We start from the raw sequence: 18,923 nt of genomic DNA, 5'->3' as shown, positions 1-18,923 counted from the left end.
TTCAATAATTAATATGCATGAGTTTTATGGCCGCTTAAGATGCGATCAATTATTCATTAACAGCATGTTAATTGCATCCACAGTCGTGAATATTTAACCAAACACTAAATCAATGGGGTCGAATGAGCAGCAATATGGACATTTTATAAGCTTTGCCAAAATTAGGTTAGGCTTTAATGAAAACAGCACAGAGCAGATTGGAAAGGGACAAACGTGAAGAAGGAACCAACTTCACGGAAAAGGATGGAAGCTGATGTTTGGAAAGCAGACCATATGAATAAATGCAAGGTTGTTGACTCGTAATAGTATAGTCAGTGACTCTTAGCCTTTTCTTCTGCTTTGTCTCTTTATTCTCATCTCCTCCTTTTTTAAATGGAGGGGATGTAATCTCTTCATCTCTGCCCACTGTAGCCAGCCTTTTTTGCTCTCAAAGACTCCAGACTCCTTTGTCCTGGATCTTTGTGTGCTTGTGTGTCTGTGCAGCTCTTGTTTGTGGGTGGGTGGGTGTGTGTGTGTGTGTGTGTGTGTGTGTCACAGCGGTGTCTGGACGTTGACATTTCTCTGCTTGGATAACCATCGCGCCCTCTGTCCCTCTGTCCCTCCAGCCATGACGCAGGGTAATGTCACCTGTCAGTCTCAAACTCCTACTTACAACCGCTGTCCCCCTTTACTACCCCCCACCCCCCCCACCCACATGGAACACCACCACCGCCACCACGAGTCCGCCACCCTCTCACCCCGACCCTAACCGCTCCTCCTCTGGACCTCGCCTGGGAGACAAAGCTCTCACCATCTCCCCCTTCCCACTGCTTTTGTCTTCCTCTCCAGTACCTCATATGACTCCATATCCTCCTGCTCTTTCGTTATCCAAATGGCAACTCACCCCTTCCTCCCCCTTCCATTTGCCCCTAGGACTCCAGAATATGGAATGGGAAGACAGCACACAGTGAATGGGAAAGTCAGGGGTGGGAAGTTGACTTTTTGTCTGGACCCCGGTACTTTCTGTGCCTGTTTTCAATTACTCTCCCAGCACAGGCGGGGTGGAGGTTTATGCGTTATATGGGAATGTAATTGACTATAACTGCCCTCTTAACATTAACCAGGTGTACTAGCTGAGTGTGTGAGATTAGGCCCCGGGTCTTGGCCGTTATGTGTGGACTGTCTATGTGTGTGTTGTTGTTGATGTATTTATACCCTGCTCCTGTGAGGTGCTGCCCATTAGCACCGCATTTAAATCTGACATTTTTCCTGTGTGTTTCTGCGCACATGAGTGTCTATGTGCATTCACAGTCCTAGTACTTGTCCCTTTGTGTAAGTTTCATCATCCATCTGCCTCTGTGCATATAAGAGTGAGAGGGAAAGTAAAAAAAGGCAGGATACAGATCCAGCCTGCTTCAAGGGGGGGCCTGACTTTACAAGGACAAAGTCAAAATGGGCCCATTCACAAGGCTGACGCACTGTGATTTGTATGTATAGTGCTGTGCAGCCTGCGGGGCACTAGCCCAGGGGCTATCACAGACACCCAGACCAGTTCACGAGCATGGGGAGGTGTGTGTGTGTTTGTGTGCGTGTTGAAGGAGAGGGTATTGTGTGTGCGGTTTAAAGAGAAGCATCAACAGGCTGTCAATCACGGCCTGGCCACAGCCTGTCACTCCTCGATAGAGCTCGTCCAGGGGAGAATGGGAGTCCCTGGGACCCTGAGAGGAGAAAGAGAGGGAGGTGATGCAGGAGGGAAGGTGGAGGAAGCAGGGAGGAGGTGACTGTCTGTCTATCTCGGTGACTCGGGCTTGATTTGATATTTGATACCGAGCATGTGGCATTTGAATGCAAATCTATTTTGATTGTCCCACCGTCTGATAGGGTTAAAAGGAAACTATAGGGGATATGCATGTATGCATGTGTATCAGAGAGCTAGTCTGGAGACACACACACATACAAAATGATGCGAAGAATTATTCAAATGGATTATATTACTCACCAATTCACTTGCATCAGGCGTTTTGTTTTTTTTCCCTCTAAAAGCAATATAAAGATATTTAATCAGAATAAGATAATGGGTCAGAGGTTACAAAAATGTGTAGTGATTCTTTTCCCCTTGCAGTAAAGTAGTTCCCTATATGTGGAAAAACTTGGCGGTGTATGCATGTATACATCCTGTGCATTACTGTGTGTATGTTTGAAAATGTGAGCGTGTGCCGGATAATTATTTTTCCCCACGTGCATGTGGAGGATTGTGTTTAAAAGCAAGCATGCCAAGTAGGCAGACAGACAGACAGACAGGCAGACAGATAGACGGGCGGATAAAGCCGGTATTACTGCAGTATGGAAATGCGAGGCTCAGTTCCCTCCCAATTAGAGCAGTGACTTCTGAAATGCCATAATACCCATTAATTAGCAGGCTGCTATTTTCTCAGTGATATGGCTAATTAGTCTGCAAGGCTCTACACTATCTGGACCATTATTATTGGGTTGAAGCCATGCAAACACACTGATGTACACACACTCCTGTTCGAGTTGACACGCAAACACTAGTGTACTCACGTTCGTATACATACGGTACAAGGGGAGGAGATACACATGCAGCGCACATTGCAACAATTTCCCACAGTTGAATGACCCTAATTTAAGTGACGCCATTATACGCTTCAGTGGCAGCATAGCATAACATGAGAGTGATAATGGTGAAGAAGGGGATGTTGATGAACAGGCCGCACTCTTCTTCAACTATATGCTCCTCATAATGTGTTATTATACCCTGATAAAACCCAGCAAACAGCAGCACTGCTGGTCCCCCCAGTGAGAAACAACAGGGAAACATTTCAACCCCCTGTAATGACTTGGCATGTGTGTGTGCGGCGCTCTCTTTGCCTCGACAGTCCATCAGTGTCTCCCACCGGACAGACAGGCCACTGACACAGCACCACGAGGCCGGGAAACCTTTTCAATCACTGCCTCACTTTTCCCTCTCTGTCAGGTGGCAGAAAGGCGTGATTGATCTGTTGTTTCTCCACGGCGGTAAAGGAGTGGAAAGAAGTTGTGTTGGGTAAAAAAAAAAGAGGTCTGGCATGTGTGACAACCACTTTCATAAGTTTATTAATCATCTTCATCAATAATGCAGCCCTGGACCTGCTGTTGGTTGTCATGCAGCTTGTGAGTGTGTGTGTGTGTGTGTGTGTGTGTGTGTGTGTGTGTGTGTGTGTGTGTGTGTGTGTGTTTGCATGCATGCGTGCGAGTGTGTGTTCACACCCCTCACAGCCCGATGAACTTCATAAGTGTCCCATCACCACTTTAATCAAATTACTTATGAACCAAAATTGACAGTTTTCATTAATTATAAAGGATTATTCTAATTGCGATTCAAATTTATTCATTTAGAACAGACGGCATTCAGTAATGTTTCAGGAAATTTGCATATTAAATGGAGAGGGTAGGCCATTAGCTATGCTAATATATGCATGATTCCTTATTTTGTGATTGGTGGGCCATATGTAGCAGGCTGGGGGTGTGCAGGTGAGGAATCTAGAAGGAGCTGTAATATGTTTGATAAACACAGAGGGATGCAAGGCCAAAACACACATGTGCACATGTCCACACACACACACACACGCTCGCACACACCCGCCAAGCCATACGTCTCTGCTCAGTATCAATCTCCCTCCGTCACACACACACACACACACACACACACTCTCTGTCCTCACATTTTCTCTCCCATTCTCTGCTTCCATATTCCTCCCTCAAGACCCATTGGAGGGAACAACTTTTCACCCGAGAACAAACACGGCACACTAATTAAGTTTCTGATTTCTGATCCTGCTGCATTTAGAAACATAACCTTGAGCCTGTGTACAGTCACAGTCATAGTTATGATTTAATACGGTGCTTAAATGGAACAAAAAGAAAGAACTTTTGCAAGCGGCACATTCATCCCCACAATGTATGGGGCTGGTCCCAGGTTGACACAATGCTCTTTATCAAGCTATATATAGTCGATGCATTATGCATTAAGTTTAACATGTGCTTAAATCAACACTATTCAATATGAATACATCAGTCTTCAACTAAGGTAGAGAGGAGAACAGTTAGGGTAAATGACTGCGCGGGGAGGCATGCGGGTGAGCATAAGCATGCGGTCACACACACACACACACCTAAACGCGGTCACACACACCCTTCGGCTGTGCGGCGGCATCTACCCAGGCTGATGACAGGGCCATTATTCACTGGTCAGTCCCACGAGGGCAGGGCTTGGGCTGGACAGGGTAGCAGAGTGTCCCAGCATGGCAGGACAGCACTGAGGTGAGAGGGACCAGGACCCTTCATTACTCTCATGGTCCGGGGGCCTGGAGCTTTTCTCCCTCCCTCTCTCTCTCTCCCTCCCTCTCTCTTTGTCTCTGTCTCCATCAGATTAATGGGCCAGGCCCCGACAGAGGAAGTGTTTCAATCAGCACCGCCTGCCAAGCTTGTCCATCACCCAGACAGCCTCTTATTCATCATGGCTTTGATACACATACACACATACACACACACATGCAGAGATGTTTATTTGGTTGCATTTTTTCCACGGCGCTCTGGTGTGAATTCAGGCCACAGGTAGCGACGTTATCAGGCTACAAGTTGTTGAACCCAGCACTCCTTTCTCCTACACTCCTGCAAGCAGGAGAGATCTCATTGCCTGTCTTTCAATGCTCCCTGCACGATTTCTCAGTTGAATTTTGAATGATCCTTTTCGGATGAAATGGATGAAACACAATTGGTTAAGTGTCTCTGGGACTTCTGTCCCCAAGCTGGGACTGGAGCTCCGGCTCCAGGGGGAAGCGAGGAACGATCTCTCCCAAGTGGGGCCTCTCCCTTAGCGGCGAAGGCACAGCGTGGATCCTCCCTGACCCACCGTCTCCCTCCTCCAGGGTCCATTTGTTCTAAGAAATATTTAACAACGGGGCAAATTCAGCTGACATGACATGAGCAGATAGAGACGAGGAGGAGGATGGGACGATGCACAGAGCGAGCTGGAAATGAATTTTTCAGCGCAGTGAGATGTTCTATTTGAATAAATCATGACACTTAAGATAGACATGAGGGCAATATAGAGGTGCTCGCTGCTACTTTGAGGAGTAGCACTCCAAAGGAATGGAGCGCAGTGTGTGCGTGTGATGGTCTCTCTTTGTCTGTCTACCCCCATGTTTCTGTGTGTTCAGTGTGTTTCTGCATATTTTCTTTTATGTTTTGTCTTTTTTAAGTCAAGGTATCTTTGTATCTATCAGTCTGATATTTGTGAGGCATGTTGAACTGGATGTTTCTCTCCCAGTAAACTGGGCCACTGCAGCCTGTTACAGCCTGGTGTCCGAGGCCCAGGGCCAGGCCCAGAGACAGACCTGGTTCTGGATTATTAATGTTCCCCCCTATGGAGCCAGGCCCCCACCCCCACCCAGTGCCCCCCTACACCCGTGGGGTCAGCCTGCATGGCTCCTGGTGCAAGGCCCCCCTCATAAATCTCCCTAAATTAGTGTGTGTATGTGTGCATGTGTGTGTGTGCTTCCACGCTTAAACATATACTGCAGGCAGGGAGACAGGTCACCACGAAAACAAGCCAGTCAGGCTCTTGGTTGAAGTGTCAGTGATGCATAGCGGAAAGAGTGAAAGAAAGAGTTGCAGAGAGAAGAAAGAATACGAGAAGTGAAACACAAGGGGAGGAAAAGAAAATACACAAAACAGGACTTGAGGAAGACATTTGATTCTCTGAGAGCGCCAGACTTCACTTTTAGTTTGCTCGCCTTTTTGTCAGCCCTTTTTTTTGCGCCGTAACTTTATATTTGCTTACAAATATTTACACTTAATTTGAACTTGCCGCTGACTTCATTAGGATCGATTTCCTGAACAAATCTTAATGCTTAATAGCTGAAGTGCAGGATCTCCCATTCCTCTACCTGCCTAGATTAGTTCAACATGTCCCACGGTGGTAACAGGCATGGGGAAGTGCTGTTGTGTCACTTAGTTAACCCCCGAGACAAATGGCTCCCCTCCGGAGCACAGTGAATTACACACCTCATGAAGCATATTAGGAGGCAGACACAGTGCTTTTCTTCTGGAGATGATCTGTGCGGCAGAGATGGATGGAGGGAGACGGAGAGGAGAGGGCTGAGTTATGGCATCACCCTCAGCCATTTTTACAGTGCATCGGCATCCGAGCAAAACAGAGAGAGAGGAGGGGCGGAGAATAAAGAAATGAGGCACAAAGATGTACAGCACAGTGTGAAACAAAAGGCTGAAAAGATGAATAAACTAGAACTACTGAGGAAGATAAAACCACACAGCTCTAAAGTTATCCATGTTAAATTTGACAAGGAAAACAACTCTTTACCTCATTTGTTGCTAATGTAGGAAAATTATTAGAAAATATAACAGAATTGTCCCTCGGAGGCTTCCTTGCTGTTAGCTAATCGCTTAGACAATCTTTATCACCACCGTAATAATATTTAGATGCTACAGGGATTACTTAAAAGTTGTGTTATAATTGCTTTCCTTGTTTTGTTTTTTATGGGCAGAGGGTGATTTTGTGTTTAATTGCTCCAAAGTGACAAATAATGCCCGTTATTATATGATGAAAGTGTGAGATCATTAAATTACTACGGCAACCGGCTGCATGTGTTTATTCGTTCGTTTTCGCCGTTGCAAATTTATGCCATGAGGCTTCAAGAGGCCAAGCAGTTATTTACACAAATTCACTTCCACAGCCATTCCTGGATTTGGGGGTAATTACGTGAGAGCAAAATGGTTTTATTTCATTTAATCCAGCCGGCGCAGCAATTTGCAGTGGCAATATTTGTAGCTGTGGAGTCTGCACAGTAAAACAGCTTGAAACCAGCAAGAGTCTCAAATACAAACAAGGTAGAGGGGGCAATAATCAAAGCAAGAATGTATGCAGAAGACAATATTTTCTAGAGAAAACTGAAAATGTTTAGAGTTAAGATACAAGTCAAGTTTTGCAACATCATTTGTTTGAGTCTGAAACATTCAGAATGCATGTCCCCACATGTAAATATTTCAGATTTCAAATTTTTTTTTCACATTTTATTTACTCATTCAACTGTTTATCAATATCCTGTATGTTTCATCTCACTATATACTGATATTAATGCGGTTTCAAAGCTTTTTTTCCACTTTTCCACATTGCTTAAAAAAGTCATATTTAAAGATATACTCTTACGTAATTTTTGTGTAATTTATAAATTTTTACAGTGGCTCCTAAACTTGTTAAAATCCCCAAATTTCTCAAGATAGGGATTAATAAAATATTACCATACTTTGTCATTCACTACTTTCTGCTTTAAAAGCTGGATTGAACTACTCTCTGTGCCATTGTGTAAAGCAGTTGTCAGGGGGTACATAAAAAGATTGTAAAGCAGCAAAAATATGTAAATAAAAATAGTAATATATTAATATTTTTGTGTGTAAGAGGAAAATAAGCATCCAAATGGGATTATAAATGGGTGTGATGCAGATCTTTAGTGATTTTATTATCACAATAACCAGTAAGCTACCAGCTACAGTAAGCTGACTGCCCGGAGCACACCTCCAGATAATAAACAATTCAAATAGTTGGCTAAAAGTGATGGATGATGCAAACTTGACCGAACTTAACCAAATATAGACTTTTTAGTTGTAAAATACTGAAAAAAATGATTGCACCAATGTTTTCTTTTGTTTTGGTCAAGGTGTATTTATCTACAGAGACCCTGTTCTCTGCCTGTATTTTCTTATTTTCTTCTTATTTTGCTATGTTAGGGACGTTCATGGGCACAGTGTGCAGGTGAGGCTGGGACTTTACTAAATGGTAGCAAACCGGTGTCAATCCGTAAGCAGCACGCAAATATAACAAGGCGAAACGGCAAGTGGACCAAGCTCGTTTGAGTGGGAGTGTGAATCCGGGGTTGGCTTTCATTTTCACTTGTGCTGGCAAGACTGTTTACCAACAGTTATCCACAAATCCTTCATAGTATACCTACAACACATTTGGAAAATGACGGGTGTGGTCATTAATACAGGGGTACTTGAGCTCATGGGGTGGAGATGTGAGGGTAAAAGGTTGTCCAAGTCAACATGAGAGACAGAGCAACAATTGTGAAACAATAAAAGATCTTTTTCAACGATTAGAAAGCAAGGAAAATATGATAATAGACAGCTGATCTGAGTAAATGAGAGAATTATAGGCTATCATCAGTTATCTGTCCATATTTACTGGTCAGCTGTCAATCAGATTATCCATAAATCCTCATGGTAATCTCTTTGCTATTGCATATCATCACGCACTGCTCTTTATCCACACCCCCACCCCCACCCCCCCTCACCACACACCCACACTCTGTTGATCCATGTAAATGTGTGCAGCGGTGATTCCAGTCCCCCGGCTCCCAGAGAGATGAGATAGAGCACCGAGGAATCAACATGCTGCAGTTTTGTAATGTTTCCGTGCGGCTGACTCCAGACACCTTAACTCATGTAAATAATGAATCAGATAATCCACGCGTGCAGGAGATCGAGGGGACACGCTGACATATGGCTGAGCGAATGAGGCATGCTGACTTTCTCTTACAGTCTCTTCTTCACACTCCATATCTCAGCGCAGTCTCACTTTTCCTCCACCTTCACCTCCTCCTCCCTCCAGTCCAAACTCTAATATTTAACCCCCTGATTTGGTCACCTCTGACTCTGGTGACCCTTACTTTCCTCTACCCACTTATCCATCATCCGTCAACTATGAATACCTCAGAGGAGGAGGAGGAGAAGGAGGACAGTTGGGGAAAAGAGCAGAGTCAATGAATTAAACAGGAGGTGCAGTGGGGAAGGTGGAGTATGTTGGACAAGTGGATGTGGTCCACAGCTGTCTGCGAGGCTGCTCTCTGACCTCGAGGAGATAAGAAAGTTGGGAGACCCTCAGCCTGTGGGGTCCAACAGCCCCCGTAAAAAAAAAAAAAAAAAAAACCTCCATCTCTCTGCTTCATGAATTATTGAGATATTGGCCTACAGCTTCTAAAATATACAGGAGGGTGGTCTGCCTCTCCTTTCCGATTTCACAAACTCTCCACCTCGTCCGTCTGTCTATCTTTCTATCATTTTCTCCTCTCACTTTCTACATCCCTCCCTCCCTCCCTCTCTCTCCTTTTTCCTCTCCCCCTTCTCATTCAGATTTCGCCTCTTGCGCCAGCGAGATCGTAAATCAGAACACAAACAAAGCATACGAAAAAAAAGAGAGCGGCAGAGAAAGACAGTTTGTTATTCAGATCATAAGAGGCTTTTTCTTCCTCACTTGAAGAAGAGCGTCTACCACTAACCAGCTGTCATGCATTTAAAAGTTGTCAGGGATAAATTCACGAGTTCTTGTGTTACATCAGATGCTTGTAATGCACACAGCAGTAAGCTGGCCCTTGAAATGAGACAGAACTCTGGTCTGTCCATTTATCTTCTTTGCGCTCTTGTTTTTTGCCTTTTTTTTTCTCTTTCTAGATGAAGCAATTGTCCAAGGCACGCCGCTGCTTACTGTGTGTCTCTTGACATGTCTATATGTGTGTGTGTGTGTGTGTGTGTGTGATGCGTTTGCTCGTGCATGATTATATCTAAGGCAGTTGGCTCCAAACACGCTGCCCAGTGCAGAATCCTAGCCATAACAAATGAACAGAGGGTAGAAAATAAGACATATGAAAGAAAAGCTGAGCAAAGGAGTGATTCTCTCTCTGGCTGGTGGAGATCTGTATTGTAAGCAGTTTCAGCTGTCAGCACTTCTTTGAGCTACCTCAAAGGGAGGAGGAGGAGGGGAGGGGACCGGGAAATGTTGTAGTTTTATTTTCCCCCTTTTGAGGGTTCCTGTTTATTTGTACACGGCGCTGTTTATTTTCGCGGTTCATTTGATATAGGTTTTTTTTCTCCTTTTCAGAGAGACAGACAATGCAGAAGGGTGAGCAGAGAGATGTGCAGTACTGTAGTTTCAGTTAAAGAAGAAGTTGTCAGGCTTAAAGCCTCGGGGTGGGGCTAGGGAATAAATTGTCAGCCGTCCCCTTTTTGTTTTTCAGGCCTCCGGTGCTCCCCCCTACACACACTCCCCCCTTTACTCCTCCGACCCTCCCTCCTCCCTCCCTCCCTCATTAAGTATTGATGTGGGTAGCCATACTTGCCATCTCAGCCTATTAATAATGCATGGCAGGTGCTGTTGATGTGGTCTCTCACACTGAGATTGAGAGAGGCAGGAATGGCAACACTGTGCTGCATAGTAGCTACAGCACAACCTCCGTCACACGGCTCTGCAGCTGGGAGGTGGGGGGGGGGGTCTGCCCCGGTGAGTTTATGGCAAGCTGTGACAGCAGCTCGGAGATGGATATACAAGGTAGCATCTTACTCAATATCCCGGAGCTGTTTTTACATAGAAAACTCCCTTTGTCATAAACAACTGATGGATGAGGGTGGGATAGTGTATGAGCCTTGTCTGCCAGTGCTGTTTTATTAGTTTTATTTGTATCTTGTGTTTTATTGAAGTAGCTCATACTGTACTTTCACTGACAGACAGCTGCGGTTTCACTAACTCATATCTCTCTCTGCCTCTCTCTTTCTCTGCACATGCAGGTTCTTCCTCAAGTTCTTCCTGAAGTGTAACCAGAACTGCCTGAAGAATGCAGGGAACCCTCGAGACATGAGGCGTTTTCAGGTGAGATGCAACTGCCTGCACGCATACAGTGTGTGTTGTATAGAGGACGAGGACCACACTTCCTGGGACTGTCTTTCATAAAATTTTTTGCAAGGCATCAGACATGGCAACAGCATTACCTCCCAGCACTTGAAGAGAAACAAAGCTTTCACAGGGTCTCTCTCACATAAATGCTGAATGAGTGGTTTCCCAGGGATGAATCCAGAGAAAAAGAGAGCACAGTATGCACTAACATTACAGACAAATAAAATGCTCATAATAAGCTGAACATACTTTAAAATTTTCCAGCCAGAAAACTTTAATATTTTGGTTCACTCTCACTGCACACAGTCGTTTACAGCTGAAGCAGGCATTTGTTTTCAATTTTAAAAAAAGCTCAATGTACACTACTTGTACAGCACCAAACAGACAAAGTTAGCAGCTAGCAGGTAAACACAGTGGAGCAATTAGCAACAAAAGAGCCAACTATTCCCCTCAGGACTCGATGAAGACCACAAACAGAACGAACTGGAGAATTAATATTGAATTTACATTCACCAGATCACAACTCCTGTTCTTTGTCTCCTCGATGTGTAAATAGGCAGCTGTTTGCTAACAAGTTTGATGTATAACGTTACTAATGTGATAAGATAAGTTTTGTGCTCACAGTTTGTCTTTGCTCTAACCAAAAATATTTTATTGTGAGTTTAAAATAACTCAACGTCACATTTATAGTAAAAAAAAAAAAAAAAAATCAAACAGAGTTAGTCTAGAACAAATATTTAAGGTTTGCAACACATACCATGGGTGTATAAAGAGAACTAGATACAGCATTGGAGGCAGGGCCCCATTAATTCCTATGAAAGTTGCTCAGTGGTGCACAAAGCCAAAAAGGTTCAAGTTCCTGGGTCTAAAATAACCCAGATCCTTCACATAATTTGGCCCACTAGAGGCTTTTGCCAGTCGAGCGGCTTGAATGAGGATAAAATGATTAAATCATGCAGCTCTCCTAGACTTTTAAAATGTAATTGGACCAAATGTAACAAATTCTGATGAAAAAAAGTATCCACTGATTTACAGACATCTCTTTCCTAGTGTAAGAGACAGGAAAAAGTCATTTTGGGCCCTGTGGCATCACATGATGAACCCTAGGGTTGTAGTTACACAGCTTGGCCACTATGTCAAATTGGCCTTAAAGTCTGGCGCGCTTCCTGGGGACCAACATGCTGTAAAAATTTGTAAAATAAATAAGGTGCTTAACTTCCTGTGCACTAATGCTACATTAAAAAATATTTACTATCTTAAACTATATAAACAGGTCTTTAGGAAGGTTAGGAAAAATGTGAAATATAATATTGGAAGTGTTACCATGTTACCTTCAAAATAAAAGTCTGTGAGTCACATTAGATTTTCCAGGAATTCATAATTCCCAGTTTATAATTAGAATAAACACACGTGTGCTCTACTTGTTGTGTAATTTGCAAGTATCAAAGTGAGACTAATTTTGGTTTCATGGTTACCATCTGTCTCTCCCTTTCTCAGGTGGTAGTGTCGACTACGGTGAGCGTAGAGGGTCATGTCCTGGCCGTCTCCGACAACATGTTTGTGCACAACAACTCAAAACATGGGCGCCGAGCTCGAAGACTGGACCCATCGGAAGGAACACCGTCCTACCTGGAACACGGTATTAAAAGCAGGAACAAAAAACCCAGACTGTCTCGCCGAGCTTTCTTTGTCTTCTTCACTTTCTTTCTCTCTTTTCAACTCTCCTCCCCTCCCCTTCCCTTCCCTCCCTCTCTCTCCCTCACCCCCTTCCCCCCTGTCTGGCTCTGCACTCAACCCCTCTTCTGTCTGCGCTCTATCCCTCTCAAGCCTGCTCTCTTGCTGTCTTTCTTATCTCTCTCCTGCTTCCTCCTGGATTCTCACTTTCCTCCCTTGTAGGGTTTCTAACTCAAGCTAAGAGAGGAGAGAGTGGTAGCTAGTGAGTCTCTTGTCTCTCCCTTGTGGCTTGCTCCCCTCAGGTCTCTGCCTCTGGGCCTTCTACTCTGCCTCGCATAAGCACTATGTGTCTTATGAGGTCTGTTCTGCTTAAAGCCAACACTGGCTTTATTTCCTCGGAGACCTGCTTTTATCCTCCAGCCCTCCATCACTCCCCATCCCTCAGGTTTTCAAACACACCCATACACACACACAGAAAAAGCCCATGCACACGCATACACACCCCCGCATGAACAGTCAGACCCAAACCTTTAATACTTCATAATGACATGTGCACATGATTTAGGAGCCCGCACTGATTCCCAAGTCCCTAATCCAGTTATTTTCTCATTTCGATTTCCCAGACATTGAATAAGAGAAACATATTTTTTTTTCTTTGAGGAAAGTCAACCTCGGGGATGATAATGACAAAAAAACTAAGAAGGGATTTACATGATGGCCTCCAGTAGATTGCATTAAGATTGAATGTTATGGTTAAGTCTTTCTAATGACCATTCTCCAGAGGTAAGGTGGACCACTTGTCCTCGCGACTGGTCTCACAGACGATTAGAAAAGTTCACAAAGACGAGACATATTGGAGACGTCAGCCAGACTTGGATCTCACACTGAAAGGAGAGCACACACAGTACGCTAACAGATGTTCTCTGTGTCAGAGAGATTTGTTTGGGAATTTCCTCTTCTCTGATTTTCTACTCTCCTGATGACGGCGGGTGGAAGGAGGAACAACAGGAGAGAAAGAAGGAGAGGGGGGAGATGTAGGGGCGATGAGAGGAAGGGGTAAAAGTGCATGATTGTGTAAAGAGAAGATGAAATGATAAGAATGAAGACAGCGGTTTCTTTTTGTTTCTGGTGTGTGTGTGTGTGTGTGTGTGTGTGTGTGTGTGTGTGTGTGTGTGTGTGCTGAGTTTGTGTGCAGGATACACAACTTTGGGGGCCCATTTCAGGCGGTAATAGATGAGTAGTGCATAGAGTTGAACAGATGGCACCGAGGAACACCCCAAAGTATAATCCTATCACATGGATTCACGTTCCACCATCTGGTTAATCCAAACACACATACACACAAACACACACATGCACATGGAGCGCACATAATATCAGCGGCTGTGAAAAGGGAGGCATCTTAGGCCATGATTACGGCCACAGATTGCTGCTTGGTGAACGCTGATCTCTGCAGGCGTATCGGGGGGCTAAATATCATTCCAGCTTGTTGGGGAGGATCAACAGAACAGGGAGTCAGGCAAAGAGCAAAGGCTAGGCTGCGGGGGGAAAAAAGTCAGCCTAGTCTAAAGTGGATTATGCCGCTTTACAGAATTACAGCATGTCTGACAAGCTGCATATCTGTTAAGGAGAGGAGATTTAGCTTGTATAAACATGTATTTTCCCAATGCTGTTCTTTTCTTCAATCACATCCAGTAATCTCCGAGTCCATAATACCAACTGATAAGGTCAGAAAGCACACTGAACACCAGTTATTGGAAATGTGGTTTATTATTTCTGTTATTCTGTGTACTTTGTCCGATAAGACATGAAGAATATGTTTTAAGAGAAAATATTGAAAGCTTACAAAACGCATTACAGATATCCAGGAGGAGCAGAGATGACCCTGTGTGGTCAGACTCTCAGTGGTCAGGCACTGAGATACAGTAGCTGCACAGATATGTGAAACAGACAGCTGAGCAAGAGCTAAGTATTTGGTTAATGAAGGCGGCGTATTCCGAGGGCAGAGCTACTGTTGGCTCTGCTCTGCTCCCCGGTCGCGTGGCCTTTGATCAGACACTCAGCACACCTGACATTTACACGCCTGCACGCTTTGCCACATGTCATAAAACAAGCGCACCGCCGCTGCCCTCACACACAGGGCAGGGGTGATGTTTAATAACGGGGTGCGTATAATCACTCTGATTAGTATTCCTCGCTCGCCCCCGACCCCAGGGAGAGAGGAGAGAGGTGATGTGATGTGTGTGTGTCTGTGCGTGTGTGTGAAAAGAAGAGGGGACTGTACATTATGCCGATAGCAAAGACCTTTATGGGCTGTCATTAGGTTAGTTAGCATCTAATCTATTTTGTCTGTGACTCTTGCAGCGACCCCCAGCATCAAAGCCATCAGCCCCAGTGAAGGCTGGACCACAGGGGGCGCTACCGTTATCATCATTGGGGACAACTTCTTTGACGGCCTGCAGGTCATCTTTGGAACCATGCTGGTCTGGAGTGAGGTTAGTCACCATCCAGTCATCTGAAAAACAAGCCTCTGTGTGTGTATAGAGGTGCAACAATTAATCCATTAATCGATTTATTGTCAACTAATTTAATTAATATTAAGAAACAAAATAAAAATTCTTTCATTCCAGCTTCTTAAATGTGAAGATTTTCTTTCTTTTTTTTTTTTTTAACTCCTCTATGACAGTAAATTAAATATTTTTAGGTTGTGGACACAATTAGACATTTAAGGATGTCATCCTGGGCTTTGGGAAACACTGATTGACATTTTTCACCATTTTCTGATATTTTGTAGAACAAACCACTGATTGATTTATCCAGAAAACAAAAACAAATGAATCAACATGGAAAATAATTGTAAGTTGCAGCCAAACTGCGGCTCACCACAATAATAAAAATTTTCTGCAGCCAGGAGATGTGCTCATGTGTTTCAGGCAGGAAGAAATTCTTGTTAACATATGTCAACATGTCACATGAATCACAAGACTCTGTTTACTGACTGGCTGTGGATATTCTCAGGCCGCAATTCACAGCTTCAAGTTAAACTATCCCCAACTTTTGGTGAGGCAGCAATTTGCTATTGAATCAAATGGCCGCAGCTCACAGCAGGCCGCACTTCACTGTTTAGTGAGTTTTTGGTGTTACCAAGAGACATTAAACAGATGTTTTTCCACTGTAAACCAATAGGTCCCAACCTTTTTGGGTTTGGGTTCATTTAAACGTTGTAACAGGTTTATTCCTTCTCAGTTTGTTTAAGAGGTCTAACGCGTAGACTGTATATAAAGATGGATGCATGACAGCTCCCCAAAAGTGAAGCCTAAACATTTCGATCTCCCCCTGGTGGCTGGCTGCAGTACAGGTCATGAACCCCCCACCTTTACCATGTTAATGGATGGGATAATGGGCCAAACTAAAAGATCAAACGTACACATTGGACTAATTTTTCCCAAAGATGGTTTCGTTATTTTAGGTAGTTCTTTTAATAAGTTATTTGATGCTACAAAACGGGGGTCTGACGTCATGTTTGGCAGCTGTGTGAGCCAGTCGGTGTGCTTGCAATCAGTGGCACAGCTCGCAACTGGTCGTACAGCAGGACCTCAACACCGATGAGATCACTCACTTACTACAGTGCAGACTGGCTCCAAATGGCATCACCATGGCAATGATGGCAGCGGCCGTTATCTCGGATATCTTGCCTTTATTTTTGTACAGTGAGAGGAGGTGGAGACATGTTGTCCATATTTATATACAGTCATTTGTCTAAAGAGATGAACGTATGCAATATTTAGACAAAAAAGATTGGAGAAAAGTCTGAAGAATTTTGTTCAACAGAAATACATTTCTTCTTTATTACTTCGATCATCATGTGACTTCATCACATATATAGCATATTGGGATCCCTGGGGGGGGAGCTGAAACCACAGGTTGGGACCCACTGCTGTAAAATAATGCTGAACTGATTAGTCAGTTAAGAGCTGATCAACACAATATAAGTCATTTCAAGTAACATTAGCTTTAGAATTTAAAAACTTTCCTCTTTTCTGTCTTTCACATCAGTGTAAATTGAATCTAACTGAGGTCAGGTGACTGGAAATAAAGACAGGTAAATTGATCACAACAATGATCATAAATTGCAGCCCTACTGTAAACCCATTTTTGAAATATATCAGAATTTCAACAGCCTGCTTTCTCACTTCTCACTGTACCAGTTTTTATTTTTGTCATATCTCTTCTTAGCCCCCTCCTGCCTTTTATTATATTAGTATCTGCCTTCTTGGAATATGTGCACACCACACTGTATGAATCTCTTTGTAAGGAGCATCTGCCACATGACTAAAATGTAAATGTAGTGTATGTGTGAAATTGAAGGTCAGTGAGCGGCGCAGCTAAACAGCTTTCTCTTTAGTAAAGGAATAATTCTATAAAAAGCTCCTATATTATCTCGCTGAGAGGTGAGTGGGGGCCAGACAATGGTGGAATGAAAGCGTAGCTAAGTGAGCAATGAAAGGGACAGTTAGAACAACACACACACACATATGCACACACACGATAGCTGCTGGCAGAGGCATTGATAGCTTTTGAGCGCTGCTAGCTTTGAGTGCTAGTTGACTATAGCGCACGGAAAATGAGCACTCAGTGAGGTCTCATCTGTGTTTTGTCTTGTTACCGCTTTCCTTCAAAGACCCTTCAGCATGCACACACAGACATACGTGGCGAGTGGGCTCATCAACCACAATAAGTGAGCCTGTTTAAGACACAGTGGTGCTTTAATGTGGCTAACGGCAGCTAGACAGCCTCAGCTGACAGACACAGACACAGGAGCAGCAGACGAGGGTATTATACGTTTACTTATACTGTGTAATAGATGTATGCAGAGGAAGGTGTGTTTTATTCATAAACAGATAACTGCTTTTGAACCCCTCTTACTGAGTCCATGTCAGCACTGATAACCATCCTAAGCCTCACAGTGACATTGCCTCGGGCTACGAGGCCACCTGAGGGCTTTAGCGCTAACACATCATTTTCAGGCTGATTATACAAAGAAAGAAAGTCAAAAGCTGCAAAGGAAAGGTCTGAGGCGAGCCTAGAATAGTCCCCTGAGCACATGTTTGGATATGAAGTTTCATTGCATTAATCTTTCTGCCCTCCCTGCCTCTCCGTAGCTGATCACCCCCCATGCCATTCGTGTGCAAACTCCACCCAGACACATCCCCGGGGTGGTGGAGGTCACGCTGTCCTACAAATCCAAACAGTTCTGCAAAGGCACACCTGGACGCTTCATCTACACAGGTACTGTGCACTAACACTTACTAATGACACTAATTAACAGAGATAATGCAGCCCCAGTCTATCTGCTGGGTACTTTTATGCAGTTTTAAACAGCTTTCCTTTAAAATAATAGAAAAGACATAATCGTACAGAAGTCATGCAGTGACTTTATGTTTTATTACGACTGTATATTTGCAGTATCTGCTAAAAGTAACCTGGTACAGTTCAGAAGCTGTCATTTTCTCTCACACAGTTTCTAGAGAAAATGTGCATGCTAAACAATTTGAAATTCAATAACACGACTCAATAATTCAGTGCAGAAGCCTCCTGATCAGATGAGGGAAAGTGTTTGCCCTCTTTTATGAAGCAGGTGAAGGTCAGGAGGAGGTTTAACCTTTTGATTAGAGGGATTATTGAGATTTAACCCTGTCGAAGGCGTGATTCACAAAGGAAGAGCCTGATTTTTGACGGCGAGTGCAGGGGCATGAATAGCTCGAGTGTTACGTCAGAGCGTATCGGCACAGAGTTATAGCCGTGCGGTGAAAAGAGCGGCAGAGAGAGTGAATGTGAAGCGGTGATTAACCAATGCGAGGCCACAGGTCCCCAGGGAGGTTGTGAATCACATAAATCTGTCTGTAATCTCAACCACTGATAGACTTAGGCTGTAAGCCCTGGCTGGAATTGCCAACATTTGACAAAATCACAATTGAGCGAGAGCGTGTGCGTCACATCGCCGCCATCCATTTCCTGCATCTTGTGTGTGTCCTAATTACTGTGCATGGACAGAATCCATGTCCATGCGTCATAATTATGACTCCCTGTTTGTGTACTTATGGGAAAGGCTGCCATAGGCTGCCTGTGTTTGTTTGTATGTATGTATGTGTGAATGTACTCCAAGCACACACATGCACGTTGACAAGTAACTGCATTACTAAGACAGAGGGCAGATGGGTGGGCAGCCTTTGCCATGCCAGAGCTGTCCAACAGCCCGCTCTCTGCCAAACCCATAGAGCTGTGTGTGTATATAAGTGTGTGTAGGTGTGCATATGTGTGCGTGCAGCCTTTTAACGTGCCAGACATGTGGGAACCGTATGCATAAACGCCCTATCTCTTCCCAGCCCTCCACTCTTTCCCCTTGTCGCATTCACTTATTCAAAACTTGCTTCTTTGGATGAATTTATCCCCTCTCTCTCTGCCTCTTCTATGTGCCTCTACAGAGGCACGTAGAAAAATCTCAACAGGTGAGGAGTAGCAAGAGGTC

At 44.1% G+C, this 18,923-nt stretch overlaps 1 protein-coding gene across 4 annotated transcripts in view; it reads left to right on the top strand.

Annotated features, from left to right (window-relative positions):
* The window catches only part of ebf1a (EBF transcription factor 1a), a 56,693-nt gene that overhangs the window by 19,455 nt on the left and 18,315 nt on the right, over positions 1-18,923 (top strand). For all 4 annotated transcript variants that reach the window (XM_049586102.1, XM_049586099.1, XM_049586101.1 and 1 more), the window contains exons 7-10: positions 10,615-10,696; positions 12,218-12,359; positions 14,759-14,889; positions 17,557-17,683. In XM_049586102.1, coding sequence (XP_049442059.1) covers positions 10,615-10,696; positions 12,218-12,359; positions 14,759-14,889; positions 17,557-17,683 — 482 coding nt within the window. The remainder of the gene's footprint in view (positions 1-10,614; positions 10,697-12,217; positions 12,360-14,758; positions 14,890-17,556; positions 17,684-18,923) is intronic.

Source organism: Epinephelus fuscoguttatus, linkage group LG9 (genome assembly GCF_011397635.1).
Source record: "Epinephelus fuscoguttatus linkage group LG9, E.fuscoguttatus.final_Chr_v1".
NCBI classification, from domain to species: Eukaryota; Metazoa; Chordata; class Actinopteri; order Perciformes; family Serranidae; genus Epinephelus; species Epinephelus fuscoguttatus.
This window is presented reverse-complemented; position numbering and strand designations above follow the sequence as displayed.